At 43.9% G+C, this 17500-nt stretch overlaps 1 protein-coding gene across 1 annotated transcript; it reads right to left on the bottom strand.

The window, feature by feature from the left end:
* Positions 1 to 5476: 5476 nt before the first annotated feature.
* LOC137318164 (probable G-protein coupled receptor 139) lies at positions 5477 to 6889 on the bottom strand. The gene is made up of 2 exons (XM_067981124.1): positions 6820 to 6889; positions 5477 to 6393 (listed from the first exon to the last, which is right to left on the bottom strand). The coding sequence occupies exons 1-2, from the start codon at positions 6887 to 6889 to the stop codon at positions 5477 to 5479; spliced, it is 987 nt and encodes a 328-aa protein (XP_067837225.1).
* Positions 6890 to 17500: the final 10611 nt, after the last annotated feature.

Below are 17500 nucleotides of genomic sequence, written 5' to 3'. Positions count from 1 at the left end.
CCGTATGTGTATTCAGTCGTCTTGTATGTAATGTTTCTCTGTCTGAACACGATTCAACCCCTTTGATTGCCTTGATAGTGGTCAGTTGGAAAGATTATCTGCAATCACCAAGCATTTTCTCTGACTATATATGCTGTACCTTTATGGAATCCCACACTCACCTGACGAAGGAGGCAGCCTCCGAATGCTTGTGATTTTAAATAAAGCTGTTGGACTATAACCTGGTGTTGTAAGACTCCTTACACTTGTCTACTCCAGTCCATCACCGGCATCTCCACATCAGAGGAGCACGGTCAGATCTATAGTAAGAATAGGGTGTCACTATTATCCGGAGATCACGGCCACATCTAATGTAAGTATTGGGTGTCACTAGAACCGGAGGAGCACGGTCACATCTAATGTAAGTATAGGGTATCTCTAGCAGCGGAGGATGACGGTCACATCTAATGTAAGTATTGGGTATCACTGGTACTGGAAGAGCACGGTCACATCTGATGTAAGTATAGCCTATTACTAGTACCGGAGGGGCACGGTCACATTTAATGTAAGTAAAAGGTATCACTGGTACTGGATGAGCACGGCCACATCCAATGTCAATATAGGGTATCGCTAGAACTGCAGTAGCGCGTTCACGTCTAATGTAAGTATAGTGTATCACTAGTACTGGAGCAGCACGGTCACATCTAATGTAAGTATAGGGTATCACGAGTACCGGAGGAGCACGGTCACATCTGAAGGATGCATAGGGTATCACTAGTACCACAGAAGCACATTCACATCTAATGTAAGTATAGGGGGCCACTAGTACAGGAGGAGCGCGTTCACATCTAATGTAAGTATAGGGTATCACGAGAACCGGAGGAGCGCGTTCACATCTACTGTAAGTTTCGGGTATCACCAGTACCGGACGAGCACAGGCACATCTCATGTAAGTATAGGGCACCACTAGTACCGGAGGAGTACTGGCATATATTAAGTAAGTTTCGGATACCATTAATACCGGAGGAGCACGGTCATATCAGAGGTAAGTCGAGGGTACCACAAGTACCGGAGGAGCAAGGTCACATCTTATGTAACTATAGGGTATCAGTTGTAGCGGAGAATTACGCACGTTCTTAATAGATTAAATCATAGAATCATAGAATGGTTACTGCACAGGAGGAGACCATTCTGCCCATCGAGACCATGCCGGCTCTCTGCAAGTGCAATCCAGTTAGTCCCACTCCCCACCCATTCCAAGTAGCACTGAAATGTTATCCCTTCAAGTTCTTATCCCATTCCCTTTTGAAAGTCACGGTTGAGTTTGCCTCCACCGTTCCCCAGGCAGTGCATTCGAGATCATAACAACTCGTTGCATAAAAATTTTTTTCTTTGGATCGCCTTTGGTTCTTTTGCCAATCACCTTAATTCGGTTTCCTCTGGTTCTCGGTCCTTCCGCCAATGGGTACAGTTTCTCCTTATCTCCTCTGTGTCGAACCCTATCCGCGTAACAGAAGTTCCTGATCCCTGGAACCATTCGAGTAAATCTTGTTCGCACCCTCACTAAGGCTTTCACATTCTTCCAAAAGTGCAGTGCCCACAATTGGACACAATACTCCAGTTGTGGCCGAACCAGTGTTTTACGAAGGTTGATCATAACCTCTTTGCTTTTGTTGTTAGAGGGTATTCTGAGGGACAGGATCTACAGGCATTTGTAGAGGCAGGGACTGATTAGGAACAGTCAGCATGGTTTTGTGAGAGGAAAATCATGTCTCACGAATTTGATTGAGTTTTTTGAAGGGGTAACCAAGAAGATAGATGAGGGCTGTGCAGTAGACGTGGTCTACATGGACTTCAGCAAAGCCTTTGACAAGGTACCGCATGGTAGTTTGTTACATAAGGTTAAATCGCACGGGATCCAAGGTGAGGGAGCCAATTGGATGCAAAATTGGCTTGACGACAGAAGACAGAGGGTGATTGTAGAGGGTTGTTTTTCAAACTGGATGCCTGTGACCAGCGGAGTGCCTCAGGGATCGGTGCTGGGTCCGCTGTTATTTGTTATTTATATTAATGATTTTGATGAGAATTTAGGAGGCATGGTTAGTAAGTTTGCAGATGACACCAAAATTGGTGGCATTGTGGACAGTGAAGAAGGTTATCGAGGATTGCAACGGGATCTTGATAAATTGGGCCAGTGGGCCGATGAATGGCAGATGGAGTTTAATTTTGATAAATGTGAGGTGATGCATTTTGGTAGATCGAATCGGGCCAGGACCTACTCCGTTACTGGTAGGGCTTTGGGGAGAGTTACAGAACAAAGAGATCTAGGAGTACAGGTTCATAGCTCCTTGAAAGTGGAGTGACAGGTGGATAGGGTGGTGAAGAAGGCATTCGGCATGCTTGGTTTCATTGGTCAGAACATTGAATACAGGAGTTGGGATGTCTTGTTGTAGTTGTACAAGACATTAGTAAGGCCAAACTTGGAATACTGTGTACAGTTCTGGTCACCCTATTATAGAAAGGATATTATTAAACAAGAAAGAGTGCAGAAAAGATTTACTAGGATGCTACCGGGACTTGATGGTTTGACTAATAGGGAGAGGTTAGATAGACTGGGTATTTTTTCCCTGGAGGGAAGGAGGGTAAGGGGTGATCTTATAGAAGTCTATAAAATCATGAGGGGCATAGATAAGGTAGATCGTCAAAATCTTTTCCCAAAGGTAGGGGAGTCTATAACGAGGGGGCACAGATTTATGGTGAGAGGGGAGAGATACAAAAGGGTCCATTGGGGCAATTTTTTCACTCAAAGGGTGGTGAGTGTCTGGAACGAGCTGCCAAAGGCAGTGGTAGAGTCGGGTACAATTTTGTCTTTTAAAAAGCATTTGGACAGTTACATGGGAAAGATGGGTATCGAGGGATATGTGCCAATTGCAGGCAATTGGGACTAGCTTAGTGGTATAATCTGGGCGACATGGACATGTTGGGCCGAAGGGCCTGTTTCCATGTTGTAACTTCTATGATTCCATGCAATCAGTCGGGACCAGGTGACTTACCTACTTTAAGTACAGCTAGCCTTTGTAGCACCAACTCTTTATCAATTTTTAGCCCATCCAGTTTCTCAACGAACCCCTCTTTTACTGTAACTTTGGCAGCATCTTCTCCTTGGTAAGGACAGATGCAAAGTACTCATTTAGTACCTCAGCCATTCCCTCTGCCTCCATGTGGTGATCTCCGTTTTGGTCTTAATTGGCCGGATACCTTCTCCGACTACCCGTTTACTGTTTAAATGCCCGTAGAAGGCTTTTGGATTCACTTTTATGTTAGCCGCCAGTCTATTCTCAGAATCTCTCTTTGCCCCTCTTATTTCCATTTTCACTTCTCCTCTGAACTTTCTGTATTCAGCCTGGTTCTCACTTGTATTATCAACCTGACATCTGTCATACGCTCCCTTTTTTTTAGCTTCATCTTACTCTCGATCTCTTTCATCATCCAGGGAGCTCCGGATTTAGTTGCCGTACCATTCCCCCTCTTGGGAATGTATATAGACTGGACCCGAACCAACTCCTCTTTTAGGGCTGCCCATTGTTCGATTACAGATTTGCCTGCCAATCTTTGATTCCAATTTACCCGGGCCAGATTCCTTCTCAAGCCACTGAATTTTGCCCTCCTCCAATTAAGTATTTTTACTCCAGATTGGTCCTTTTCCTTTTCCGTAGCGACTCTAAATCTTATGATACTATGTTGACTGCTCCCTAAATGTTCCCCCACTGACACTTCCTCCACTTGACCGCTCTCATTCCCCAGAACCAGATCCAGCAATGCCTCCTTCCTCGTTGGGCCGGAAAGAGTGGGTAACCAGACGACACATGAGAAATTTACGCAGAGAATTGTAATGATCTGGAATGCACTGGATGAAAGGGTGGTGAAAACAGCTTCAATGGTAACTTTCAAAAGGGAATTGGAAAATACTTGCAGGCAACATTGTGCAGGGGTATGGGGAAAGAGCCGGGGAATGAGACTTATTGGATAGCTCTTTCAAAGAACCGGCACGACGGGCAGAACGGCATCAACCTGTGCTGTACAATACGATGAATCTGCGATACTATGATTTTAATGTTAGGAAGATATGGTGGGCTGTCTTCCCCCTCAAGATTAAAATGGTTAAAAATGGAGGGGGAAATGTTTGTATTTATCACCTGGTCTTTAAGCCTCGACGGGGCGGAGCGCAGTCTGGAAAATTTTACGATATATTAAAGGGAAGAAAATCAGTGCCCAGCGCTGACGTCCAGCAGTCTGATAAAAGCTAAAATAATTAAATAGTAAATATTTTTTAAGCGATTTATTTGTTATCTTTGAACTGTAAAGTTAAAATCAAACTGCTGAACAAACAAACTTCAGGGAGTGAAAGATGCACGAGCTCCTGAATAGAATTGGTGACGCGTCACAGAATCCCTGAACTTTGCACCAATTAGGATAAATCGGGAAACAGTTTCATCCGAGACACAGAAACTGGCGGGCGGAAAAATTGCCAATTAATTGGCACAAGACTTCATCTGATACCTTTGCACCGAGCAACGCTCTCAAACCCCGGTCTGCAGTGTTACCAGTCGGAACTCCGAATACACAGCCTCGCACTGGGATGCCCAAACAACACCATTGATAAAAGGGCAGGGGGTATTACATGTTACTGTCTGTGCATCAATACACAGAGCGGATTATTCCATTCCAATATACGAGAGCATTGATTGCAGAACGATGCATCACATTTCCTGATTATGAATGTTATTTTACATTCTTGGTTCTTACATTATTTTACCAGTTTTACCGGGTCGTTGATTCAGATTAGTAACAGTCAGATACATTTAGTAACAACAGGTAAAGACTTTATTTTTAATGTTGCTGGACAGCCTTCAAATATTCCTCATTAATCGAAATTTCAGAAAAAGCAGATCAAACAAGGCAACAACTGTTAACATTCAAAAATGGTGAAACCTCGCAGCACTGCGAATGATACAGCCGCTCCGCTCCTAATTCCCAGGAGAAGGGATGAAGCGGCCGGTGCAGCTGACGTCAGTCCAGGCACCGAGTTCATCAAACCTCCGAGAAAAAGTAAATTCAGCAGGAATTTTAAACAATCGAATCTTTACCTAAAACTGATGTATCTTCATGCCAATTACACGGTAGAATTGCATTACATTCCTTGCACAGTGATATTAAACTCGTTGATTAAATATTCTATTCCACTATTAACGTTCACTTCATCACTGACACTTTTCATACTTAATGGGGACTGTTCTTATTTGTCAGGAGTCACTTGGCCAATCAACTGCAGAAACCCGCGGTCAAAGTTAGCGCTAGATTCTATAAAGTGCAGGAAATATAGTCGCGTACCTGTGAGTTTTTACAAGAAAGATCATTATGGATCTGTGAGGAGAGGGAACCCCAGTCTAAGATAGAATCGGTGCTAAAACTGAATCCTAATGTTCCAAAGGGAGGTCTAGTTCGGAGTTCGTGTTCGAACCAATCTTAGAATCAGTGTCCAGGGAGATTTCAGCAGCTTCTTCAGCTCTTCTCTGAACTTCCTCTGGGTAGCTGCATAAATGCACGTGTTTGGGCAGGAACTCAAATGCTTCAGCACAGCTCCGGCTTCGGTGGCGATATATCCTGGGTTTGTGCGGTCACCTCGGTAATAATTGGAGTTTGTCAGTCCGGTACTTACATAACTCACGAAAGCTGTCAGCCACAACAGCATAAAACTGCCCGACACAGTGAAGAGTAAAATGATGGATTTCCTTCGGTTCTCCATCTCTGGATCACACTGATTCACACTGCTGTGACCCCGCAGACTCCTGCGCTTTCTATTAGCCACTAAAATCCGTCTGATGGTCAAAGAATTAAACAAGGCAATCAATGTAAAAGGAAGACAAATGAGCGAGATGAGGTGAAACCAGGCGTACGTTGCACCTTGAGGGGAGGAGAAAAAGGCCACTCTTGACCGGCAGCCCCACTGCACTTCGTTAATTATTTGGTGAGGCTCAAATGCAAAAAAAACGGGGATGTCCTTTAAAAAGATCAGAATAGAGACGCCTGTTCGAACCGCGGCCGCAGTTCTCTCGGTGCAATACTTGTTTTTAAACTTCTGGCAGCAGAGAGCAACAAAACGGTCAAATGTGAAGGAGACGGTGAACCAAACAGACAAATTGAGTGCGACAACAGTCATGTATAAAATGAACGTACAAACGGGAGTGAGTGAGAGGAATGAAAGTGGGAAGTGATAACTGAAAATATGATAAACTATAATATTGATGATCATGACCAGTAGATCTCCTGTTGCCATGGCCACCATGTAGACAGAGATACACTTGGAAAGGCCGCAGTTTTCTCGGGAGAGAATCACAACTGTCATCAAGTTCGCTGTAAGAAAGAGAGAGGAGAGAAATAATATTCCACTGTTTGATATACATATGGAGATACCTGTTGAGAGCATTTTGCTCCATTCCGTGTGATTATCAACACGGAGCAGTGTGAGAACAGGATTAATATTCGAGTCACGACCCGGGAAACCGACCCACACAGTGGAATGAGCTGCTGCAGCGCTCACTGCACGGGGTGACGAAATGGTTCGTAAATCCAATGAAACGCTTACGTTGGAGCTTCAGAAACATTGTAACAACGTGAATATTAACGGATCAACGGAATCGTAGAAAGTGCAGACCCGCGGTTCACGGCATGTTCCTGGGTAATGCTGACATCTGGGAAACACGTTACCTTATCGATCATGCAGTAAGAACAGTGATAGAGTTAACACAGATGAACAAGGAACAGGTCACAACGGCTCACCTGGGACACCGACGGCTGCGAGAATCGGGTAGTAAATCTGTTTTATCAGCAGAATAGTTGGTTGCCCCATTTTCTGTGAGAATGGATAAATTCTCGAGGACCTGACACGACTCTGACCAGTGCATGTCTGAGGAAATGGAAGGGATTCCTCCATTTATGCACATATCAATTGTCCAGGGAGTCAATCATGTTGCACCATAACTAGCATTAGTTACAGTCATTTAACAAATAGACTCGGGGAAGTTGTTTTTTTTTGCATGAGACTTCGAATTCAGAGAAATAGTTGAATTAGTTATTGGACAGTTTAAGAAATCACACAATTTAAACATTCTTGACAAATGGAAAGTGGAATCTCCCAGTAACGGTCCTGACCCGATAACTACAGGACTGGTGGAGGCAGATACCCTTGAACTGATCGCCCTGACCCTGCCTTTGACTCACTCCGAGTGCCCCAACTCGATCAGTGCAGTTGCGGAAAATAATCCTGCAATTTTGGTGATGACCCCAGTCTTGCAGCATTAGACCTAAGCGGGCGTGTCTGGTACTAGTGGCACCCGTACACTTACATTCGAGGCAACTGTGCTCCGCCACATAGAGTGATGCCCTATAGTTACATTAGATGTGACGGTGCTCCTCCGGTTCATGTGATACCCCATATTTACATTAGATGTGACTGTGCTCCTCCAATACTAAGGATAACCTACACTTACATTAGTTGTGACCGTGCTCCTCCAATACTAAGGATAACCTACACTTACATTAGATGTGACTGTGCTCCTCCAGTACTAAGGATAACCTACACTTACATTAGATGTGACTGTGCTCCTCCAGTACTAAGGATAACCTACACTTACATTAGTTGTGACCGTGCTCCTCCAGTACTAAGGATAACCTACACTTACATTAGATGTGACTGTGCTCCTCCAGTACTAAGGATAACCTACACTTACATTAGATGTGACCGTGCTCCTCCAGTACTAAGGATAACCTACACTTACATTAGATGTGACCGTGCTCCTCCAATACTAAGGATAACCTACACTTACATTAGATGTGACTGTGCTCCTCCAATACTAAGGATAACCTACACTTACATTAGATGTGACCGTGCTCCTCCAGTACTAAGGATAACCTACACTTACATTAGATGTGACCGTGCTCCTCCAGTACTAAGGATAACCTACACTTACATTAGATGTGACCGTGCTCCTCCAGTACTAAGGATAACCTACACTTACATTAGATGTGACCGTGCTCCTCCAATACTAAGGATAACCTACACTTACATTAGATGTGACTGTGCTCCTCCAATACTAAGGATAACCTACACTTACATTAGATGTGACCGTGCTCCTCCAATACTAAGGATAACCTACACTTACATTAGATGTGACTGTGCTCCTCCAGTACTAAGGATAACCTACACTTACATTAGATGTGACCGTGCTCCTCCAGTACTAAGGATAACCTACACTTACATTAGATGTGACCGTGCTCCTCCAATACTAAGGATAACCTACACTTACATTAGATGTGACCGTGCTCCTCCAGTACTAAGGATAACCTACACTTACATTAGATGTGACCGTGCTCCTCCAGTACTAAGGATAACCTACACTTACATTAGATGTGACCGTGCTCCTCCAATACTAAGGATAACCTACACTTACATTAGATGTGACCGTGCTCCTCCAATACTAAGGATAACCTACACTTACATTAGATGTGACTGTGCTCCTCCAATACTAAGGATAACCTACACTTACATTAGATGTGACCGTGCTCCTCCAGTACTAAGGATAACCTACACTTACATTAGTTGTGACCGTGCTCCTCCAATACTAAGGATAACCTACACTTACATTAGATGTGACTGTGCTCCTCCAATACTAAGGATAACCTACACTTACATTAGATGTGACTGTGCTCCTCCAATACTAAGGATAACCTACACTTACATTAGTTGTGACCGTGCTCCTCCAATACTAAGGATAACCTACACTTACATTAGATGTGACTGTGCTCCTCCAATACTAAGGATAACCTACACTTACATTAGATGTGACCGTGCTCCTCCAGTACTAAGGATAACCTACACTTACATTAGTTGTGACCGTGCTCCTCCAGTACTAAGGATAACCTACACTTACATTAGATGTGACTGTGCTCCTCCAGTGCTAAGGATAACCTACACTTACATTAGTTGTGACCGTGCTCCTCCAGTACTAAGGATAACCTACACTTACATTAGATGTGACTGTGCTCCTCCAATACTAAGGATAACCTACACTTACATTAGATGTGACTGTGCTCCTCCAGTACTAAGGATAACCTACATTTACATTAGATGTGACTGTGCTCCTCCAATACTAAGGATAACCTACACTTACATTAGTTGTGACCGTGCTCCTCCAGTACTCCTGATATCCTGCAATTATATTAGATGTGACCTTGCTCCTCCAGTACTAGTGAAACCCGACATTTACATCAGTTGTGACCGTGCTCCTCCGGTAATAGTGACACCCTACACTTACATTAGATGTGACCGTGCTCCTCCGGTACTAGTGATACCCCATACAAACATTAGATGTGACCGTGCTCTTCCAGTAGCAGTGATACCCTTTACTTGCATGAGATGTGACCGTGCTCCTCCGGTACCAGTGATATCCTACACTTACATTAGTTGTGGCCGTGCTCCTCCGGTACTAGTGATACCCTACACTTACAGTAGTTGTGGCCGTGCTCCGCCAGTAGCAGTGATAACCTATACTTGCATGAGATGTGAACTTGCTCCTCCAGTACTAGTGATACCCTACATTTACATTAGATGTGACCGTGCTCCTCCGCTACTAGTGACACCCTACACTTAGATTAGTTGTAAGGAATCTTACAACACCAGGTTATAGTCCAACAATTTAATTTTAAAATAAAATTGTTGGACTATAACCTGGTGTTGTAAGATTCCTTACATTTGTCCACCCCAGTCCATCACCGGCATCTCCACATAATTACATTAGTTGTGACCGTGCTCCTCCGGTACGAGTGATACCCTACACTGGCATTAGTTGTGTATGTGCTCCTCCAGTACTAGTAATACCCTACACTTACATTAGATGTGACCGTTCTCCTCCGGTACTTGTGATACCCTATACATACAGTAGATGTGACCGAGCTCCTCCGGTACGACTGATACCCTAACTTACATTAAATGTGACCGTGCTCCTCCGGTACTATTGATACCCTATACTTACATTAAATGTGACCGTGCTCCTCCGTTACTACTGGTGCCCTATACTTACAATAGTTATGACGTTGCGCCTTTGTTGATACCCCACACTAATGCTAGAATTTCCGTACTCCTCTGGCACTCGTGGTGCCCCAACACTTACACTACAGATAACTGTGCTCCTCCGGTGCTAGTGGTATCCTACACGTACCCTATAAATTATTGTGCTTTATATTACTTGTGGTATACTACAATTACACAAGAGAATGCTGTGCTTTGCATTACTTGTGGTATACTACATTTACACTCGAGATATCCGTGCTTTACATTACTTGTAATATACTACACTTACCTTGGAGATAACTGTGCTTTACAGTACTTGTGGCAGACTACACTTAAACTAGAGATAACTCTGCTTCACATTACTGAAGGATATCCTACAATGACACTGGAAATAACTGTGCTTTACATTACTTGTGATATCCTACACTTACACTGGAGATAACTGTGCTTTAGATTAATTGTAATATACTACACTTACCTTGGAGATAACAGTGCTTTACAGTACTTGTGGTATACTATAATTACACTGGAGATTATTGTGCTTTAGATTTCATGTGACACAATACATTTTCAGTGGAGATAACTGTGCTTTGCATTACCTGTGGCATCCTACAGTTAAACTGGAGATAACTGTGCTTTGCATTACCTGTGGTATCCTACACTTGCACTGGAGATAATTGTGCTTTGCATTAACTGTGGTATTCTACACTTACAATGGAGATAACTGTGCTTTGCAGTACCTGTGGTGTCCTATACTTACACTGCAGATAACTGTCCTTTACGTTACTTGTGGTGTACTACACTTACACTAGAGATGAAGTCCCCCACAGGAGACTGGTCAAGAAGGTACGAGCCCATGGAATCCAGGGTGCCTTGGCACTTTGGATACAAAACTGGCTTAGTGGCAGAAGGCAGAGGGTGATGGTCGAAGGTTGTTTTTGTGACTGGAAGCCTGTGGCCAGTGGGGTACCACAGGGATCGGTGTTGGGTCCCTTGCTGTTTGTGGTCTACATTAATGACTTGGATATGAATGTAAAAGGTATGATCAGTAAGTTCGCTGATGATACAAAAATTGGTAGGGTGGTAAATAGCGAGGAGGATAGCCTCAGTCTGCAGGACGATATAGATGGGTTGGTCAGATGGGCGGAACAGTGGCAAATTTAACCCGGAAAAGTGCGAGGTGATGCACTTTGGAGGGACTAAAAAGGCAAGGGAATACACAATGAATGGGAGGACCCAAGGCAAGACAGAGGGTCAGAGGGATCTTGGTGTGCAAGTTCACAGATCCCTGAAGGCGGCGGAACAGGTAGATAAGGTGGTAAAGAAGGCATATGGGATACTTGCCTTTATTAGCCGAGGCATAGAATATAAGAGCAAGGAGGTTATAATGGAGCTGTATAAAACACTGGTTAGGCCACAGCTGGAGTACTGTGTGCAGTTCTGGTCGCCACACTACAGGAAGGATGTGATCGCTTTGGAGAGGGTGCAGAGGAGATTCACCAGGATGTTACCAGGGCTGGAGCGCTTCAGCTATGAAGAGAGACTGGGAAGATTGGGTTTGTTTTCCTAGGAGCAGAGGAGGCTGAGGGGGGACATGTTTGAGGTTTACAAAATTATGAGGGGCACAGATAGGATGGATACTAAGGAGCTTTTTCCCTTCGTTGAGGGTTCTATAACAAGGGGACATAGATTCAAGGTAAAAGTCGGGAGGTTTAGAGGGGATTTGCGAAAGAACTTTTTCACCCAGAGGGTGGTTGGAGTCTGGAACTCACTGCCTGAAAGGGTTGTGAAGGCAGGAACCCTCACAACATTCAAGAAGCATTTGGATGAGCACTTGAAATGCCATAGCATACAAGGCTACGGACCAAATGCTGGAATATGGGATTTGAGCAGACAGGGCTTGATGGCCGGCGCGGACACGATGGGCCGAAGGGCCTCTATCCGTGCTGTATGACTCTATGACTCTATGACTTTACAGTACTTGTGGTATACTACATTCAAACAAGAGATAACTGTCCTTTACGTTACTTGTGGTGTACTACACTTACACTGGAGATAACTGTACTTTACAATACTTGTGGTATACTACATTTAAACTTGAGATAACTGTGCTTTGCATTACTTGTAGTATACTACATTTACATTGGAGAAAGCTGTGCTTCTCCAGTACTTGTGGCATGCTGCACTTCAATTTGAGATAACCGTGCTCCTCCGGTACTAGTCGTACTCTACACTTACACTAGAGGTGTCACAGTATCATGTTGTCATGGTGGATGCAGCATAGGATGATTCCATTCTGTGCATCGTACGTATGCCAGTTCTCCGAAAGGGCTACCCAATTACTCCCATTCCCCTGCTCTTTCACCATAGCAATGTAATTTTCCACTTCAACTACTTTTTCCAATTCCCTTCTGAATGTTACTATTGAACTTGCTTCCACCACCCTTTCAGGCAGTGAATGCCAGATCATAACAACTCACTGCGGAAGAAAATGTTTCCTCACACTGCTTCTGCCTCTTTTGCCGATCACCTTCTGGTTCTCGACTCTTCTACCATTGGAAAGATTTGCTCCTTATTTGATCTATCAAAACTGTTCATGATTTTGAACACCACTATCAAATCTCCCCTTCATTTTCTCTGCTCCACGGAGAATAACCCCAGCTTCTCCAATCTCTCCACATAACTTAAGTTCCTCATCCCTGGTACCATTCTAGTTAATCTCTTCTCCATCCTGTCGAAGGCCTTGACATCCTTCCTAAAATGTGGTGCCCAGAATTGGACGCAATACTCCAGCTGAGGCTTAACCAAAGTTTTATTAAGGTTTAACATAACTTCCTTTCTTTTGTACCCAAGACTCTATTAATAAAGCCCAGCTTCCCATTTACTTTTTAAACTGCCTTCTCAACTTGTCCGACCATCATGAAGCTTGATATATGTGTAACCCCAGGTCTCTATGTTCCCGCACCCCCTTTCAAATAGTGTCATTTAGTATATATTGCCGCTCCTCCTTCTTCCTACCAACATGTATCACTGCAAACATCTCTGCTGTAAATTTCATCTGCAGTTCACCAGTCTGTCTATTTCCTTCTGAAGTCTGTTCCTATCCTCCACATTTCTTCCTACATTTCCGAGTTTAGTGTCATCTGCAAACTTAGAAATTCTGTTCTCTATACTCAAGACTGGGCCATTTATATATATCAAAATGAGCAGTGATCCTAATACCGACCCCTGGGGAACACCACTGTACACGTCCCTCCAGTCTGAAAGCAACCATTCACCACTATTCTCTGCTTTCTGTCCCCTAGCCAATGTTGTATCCATGCTGCCACTGCTCCTGTAATTCCACGGGCTTCAATTTTGTTAACAAGTCGATTATGTGGTGTTTTCCAAATGCCTTTCAAAAGTCCAGCACACATCAACCGCACTACCCTCATCAACTATCTACGCTATTTCATCAAAGAACTCAATCAAGTTAATCAAACGCGATTTAGCGATAATAAATCCGTGATGACTTTCATTTATTATTCCAATATTTTCCAAGCTCTAATTAATTTTGACCCGGGTTATTGACGCTGAAGCATTCCCCACCACCAACGTTAGGCTGGCTGGCCTGTAAATGACAGGATTAGCCCTTTTAGGAGGTGTAACATTTGCAATCGTCCGGTCCTCCGGCACCATCCCCATATTGAAAGAGGATTGGAAGATTTGGCGCAGACCCGTCCCAATTTCCATCCTTACTTCCCTTAGAAAACCGAGGATGCATCCCATCTGGACCCGGTGACTTTTCTACATTGACTCCTGCCAATCTTTTAAGTACCTCCTCTTTGTCTATTTTTATCATATCCAATATCGCTAGTCCTTCCCCCTTTACTGCTACAATGGCAGCATCCTCTTCTCCAGCGAAGACGGATCCGAATTGTCCATTTCGTTCCTCAGCCATGCCTTCTGCCACCACAAGATGATCGCCTTTTGTTTGTCCCTAATCGGCCCCACCCTTCCTTTGACTAGCCTTCACCATTTATATGTTTATAATGGACTATTGGTTTCCCTTTTTTTTAGCCGCTGATGTATTCTCATGCTCTCTCCTTTTTTGATCTTCTCTGTGCTTTCCATATTCAGCCTGGTTCTCAACTGCAATATTATCCTTACATTCGTCATAAGCCTCATTTCTCGATTTCATTTTCGTCCCCATATTTTTCGTCATCCAGGAAGCTGTAGCTTTCGATAACCTTCCTTCCACCCACCCCATCCATCAACCCACGCCCCCGCCCCCACTACTGTAGAAATGTGCCTGCTCTGTACCCGAACTAACTCTTACATGATTGTTGATTTACTGTTCTGCCAATTTTTGATTCCAATCCACCTGGGGAAGGATCATTTTTAACTTACTGAAATTAACCTCCTAGAGTTAAGTATATTTACGCCTGATTGTTTCATGTCCTTTTCCCTAACTATTCTCAACCTAATTATATTATGATCAATGATCCCCAAATACTCCCCCACTGAAACATACTCCACCGGCTCCGCTTCATTACACAGAACTAGATCCAGCACCGTCCCCTTCCTGGTTGGGCTGTAAGCGCACTGTTCCAGTTCGTTCCCGAGGTGACCATGCTTCTTCGGTACTAGTGCTGTCCCTCGACTTCCACTAGAGGTGAGCATTCTCCTCCGGTACAAATGGCAAGCTACAATTACACGAGGGGTGACCTTGTTCCTCTGTTCTTGTGGTACCTCTGCACTTCCAATAGAGGTGAGCGTGCTCCTCCAGTACTAGTGGTAGCCTGTACTTAAACAAGGTGTGACTTTGCTCCTCCTATATAAGTGGCAGCCTGCACTTACACTAGATGTGACTGTGCTCCTCCTGTACTAGTGGTAGCCTGCACTTACATTAGAGGTGACCTTGCTCCTCCGGTACTAGTGGTACAATACACTTACACTGGAGGTGTGTGTTCTCACCTGTTAGTAGTGATACCCTACAGTTATACTCGAGCTGACCTTTCTCCGGTTCTAGTGATAACCTAGACTTACAGGAGAGGTGTCCGTGCTCCTCCAGATCGAGTGATGCACTAAAGTTACTCTGAAGGTGACCGTGCTTCACCGATAATAGTGGTACCCTACATTATAGTAGAGGTGACAAATGCTCCTCCGGTACTAGTGGTATCCTGCACTTACACTGGAGGTGAATGTTCTGCTCTGGTACTATCTGTACTGTACACTTACGCTGGAGATGACCGTGTTGCTCTGGTATTAGTGCTACCCTGCACTTGCACCAGAGGTCACAAAGCTCCAACTGCGCAAGTGCTGATCCTATTCCTACAGTGCTCTTCGAGGCACTACACTTACTGCACTGCCGATGTCTCAACTCCTCTGGTACAGGCGATGAGTCCACGGTTGGAGAACTGCTGATATACCTAGTACTGGGCACTAGTGCTTACTTTTGCAGGACTGGACGAATAGCTACTGCTTTGACACCAGTGCTGACACTACATGTGCAGCACTCGTGGTATATGTACTGCTGGGGCCCCAGGGCTGACCCTACTTTTGCCGCACTGATGGTATACCTATTGCTGTGACACCAGTGCTCCGTCTACTTTTGCAGCACTGGTGATATACCTCGGCTGTGACAACCATGCTGCTCCTACATTTGTTGCACTAATGTTATACAATTGCTGGGACACCAGTGATCAATCTACTAGTGTCATACTAATATTATACCTGCTGCTGTGACACCAGTGATCACTCTACCAGTGTCGCATTAATGTTCTATATACGGCTGTGACACTAATGATCATTCTCCTCGTTGCAAATGCGATCGGATGTACAACGGGCGACCAACCAATTACTGCCATTGTGCGCCCGGCCGAAGTTGAATTTTAGAAAATTATCTTTCTTAAACGTCATTGTAATATTGAAAGTGTTCTTGAAATTACATAGAATTCACAGCACAAAAACAGGCCATTCGGCCCAAACAGTGTCTAAGGTCATTGAATGGTGGACCAGGCTCGAGGGGCTGTATGACCAACTCCTCTTCCGATACGAATAATAATATACAGTGTTTATTAATTATTCTCTTATTGATACCAATCATAACGTTTGACGTCCAGTAATTATAAACACAATCTCACACAGTCTTATACTTACCCCAGTTTCTGCATTTTACAGTCTGGGTTCCTCAGAACCGCAGACAGTAGTTTCACTCCTGAATCTCCCAGTTTATGATAATCCAGGTTCAGTTCAGTAACCGAGGATGCATCGCATCAGGACCGGGTGACTTTTTTTACTTTGAGTGCTGCCAATCTTTTAATTACCACCTCTTTATCTATGTTTATCATATCCAACTTTTCTACTACCTCCTCCTTTACTGCTGCAATGGCAGCATCCTCTTCTCCAGTGAAGACAGATGTGAAATATTCATTTCGTGCCTCAGCCACGCCCTCTGCCTCCACAAGAAGATCTCCTGTTTTGTTCCTAATCGGCCCCACGCCTCCTTTAACCCTTTTACTGTTTATGTGTTTATAAAAGAATTTTGGGTTCCTTTTATGTTAGCAGCTAATTTATTCTCATACTCTCTCTTTGCCCCTCTTATTCCCTTTACTGGAACTCCTCTGAACTTTCGATATTCAGCCTAGTTCTCGACCGTATTATGCACCTTACATGCATCATAAGCCTCCTTTTTCTGTTTCATTTTAATGTCTGTATCTTTCGTCAACTAGGGAGCGCTATCTTTGGATGCCCTTCCTTTGCCCTTCGTAGGAATGTTGTCTACTCATTGCCAGAATCAACCCCTCTTTGAAGGCCTCCCACTGTTCAATTACTGTTTTGCCGACCAATCTTTGATTCCAATTCACCTGGGCAAGATCCCTTTTTAACTCACTGAAATTTGCCCTGCTCAAGTTTTAGATTTAATTGTTCCTTATCCTTTTCTATTACTATTCTAAACCTAATGAGATTATGATCACTGTTCCCCAAATGCTCTCCCACTGAAGCATGCTCCACCTGGCCCACTTCGTTTCCCCAGAACGAGATCCAGCGCTGTTTCCTTCCTCGTTAGGCTGGAAACAAACTGTTACCGAATATGATCTTGAACACATTTTAAGAATTCCACCCCCTTTTTGCCTTTTACACTGTTACTGTCCCAGTCAATATTAGGATACGTGAAGTCCCCCATTATCATTGCTCTATATTTCTTGCATTTTACTGTAATTTGTCTGTAAATGTTCTCCTCTATTTCCACCCCACTATTTGGTGGCCTATAGAATAAACCCCGATGTGTAATAGCTCCTCTATTATTTGTCAATTCTAAGCAAATGGATTCTGTCTTTGACCCCTCAACTACATTATTCCTACCCGGAGATATAAAGGTTTCTTTGATCAATACTGCCATCCCCATCC

This window comes from Heptranchias perlo, unplaced genomic scaffold (assembly GCF_035084215.1).
Source record: "Heptranchias perlo isolate sHepPer1 unplaced genomic scaffold, sHepPer1.hap1 HAP1_SCAFFOLD_66, whole genome shotgun sequence".
NCBI lineage: Eukaryota > Metazoa > Chordata > Chondrichthyes > Hexanchiformes > Hexanchidae > Heptranchias > Heptranchias perlo.
Note: the sequence above shows the minus strand (reverse complement) of the source record. Positions and strands in the feature narration are given on the sequence as shown.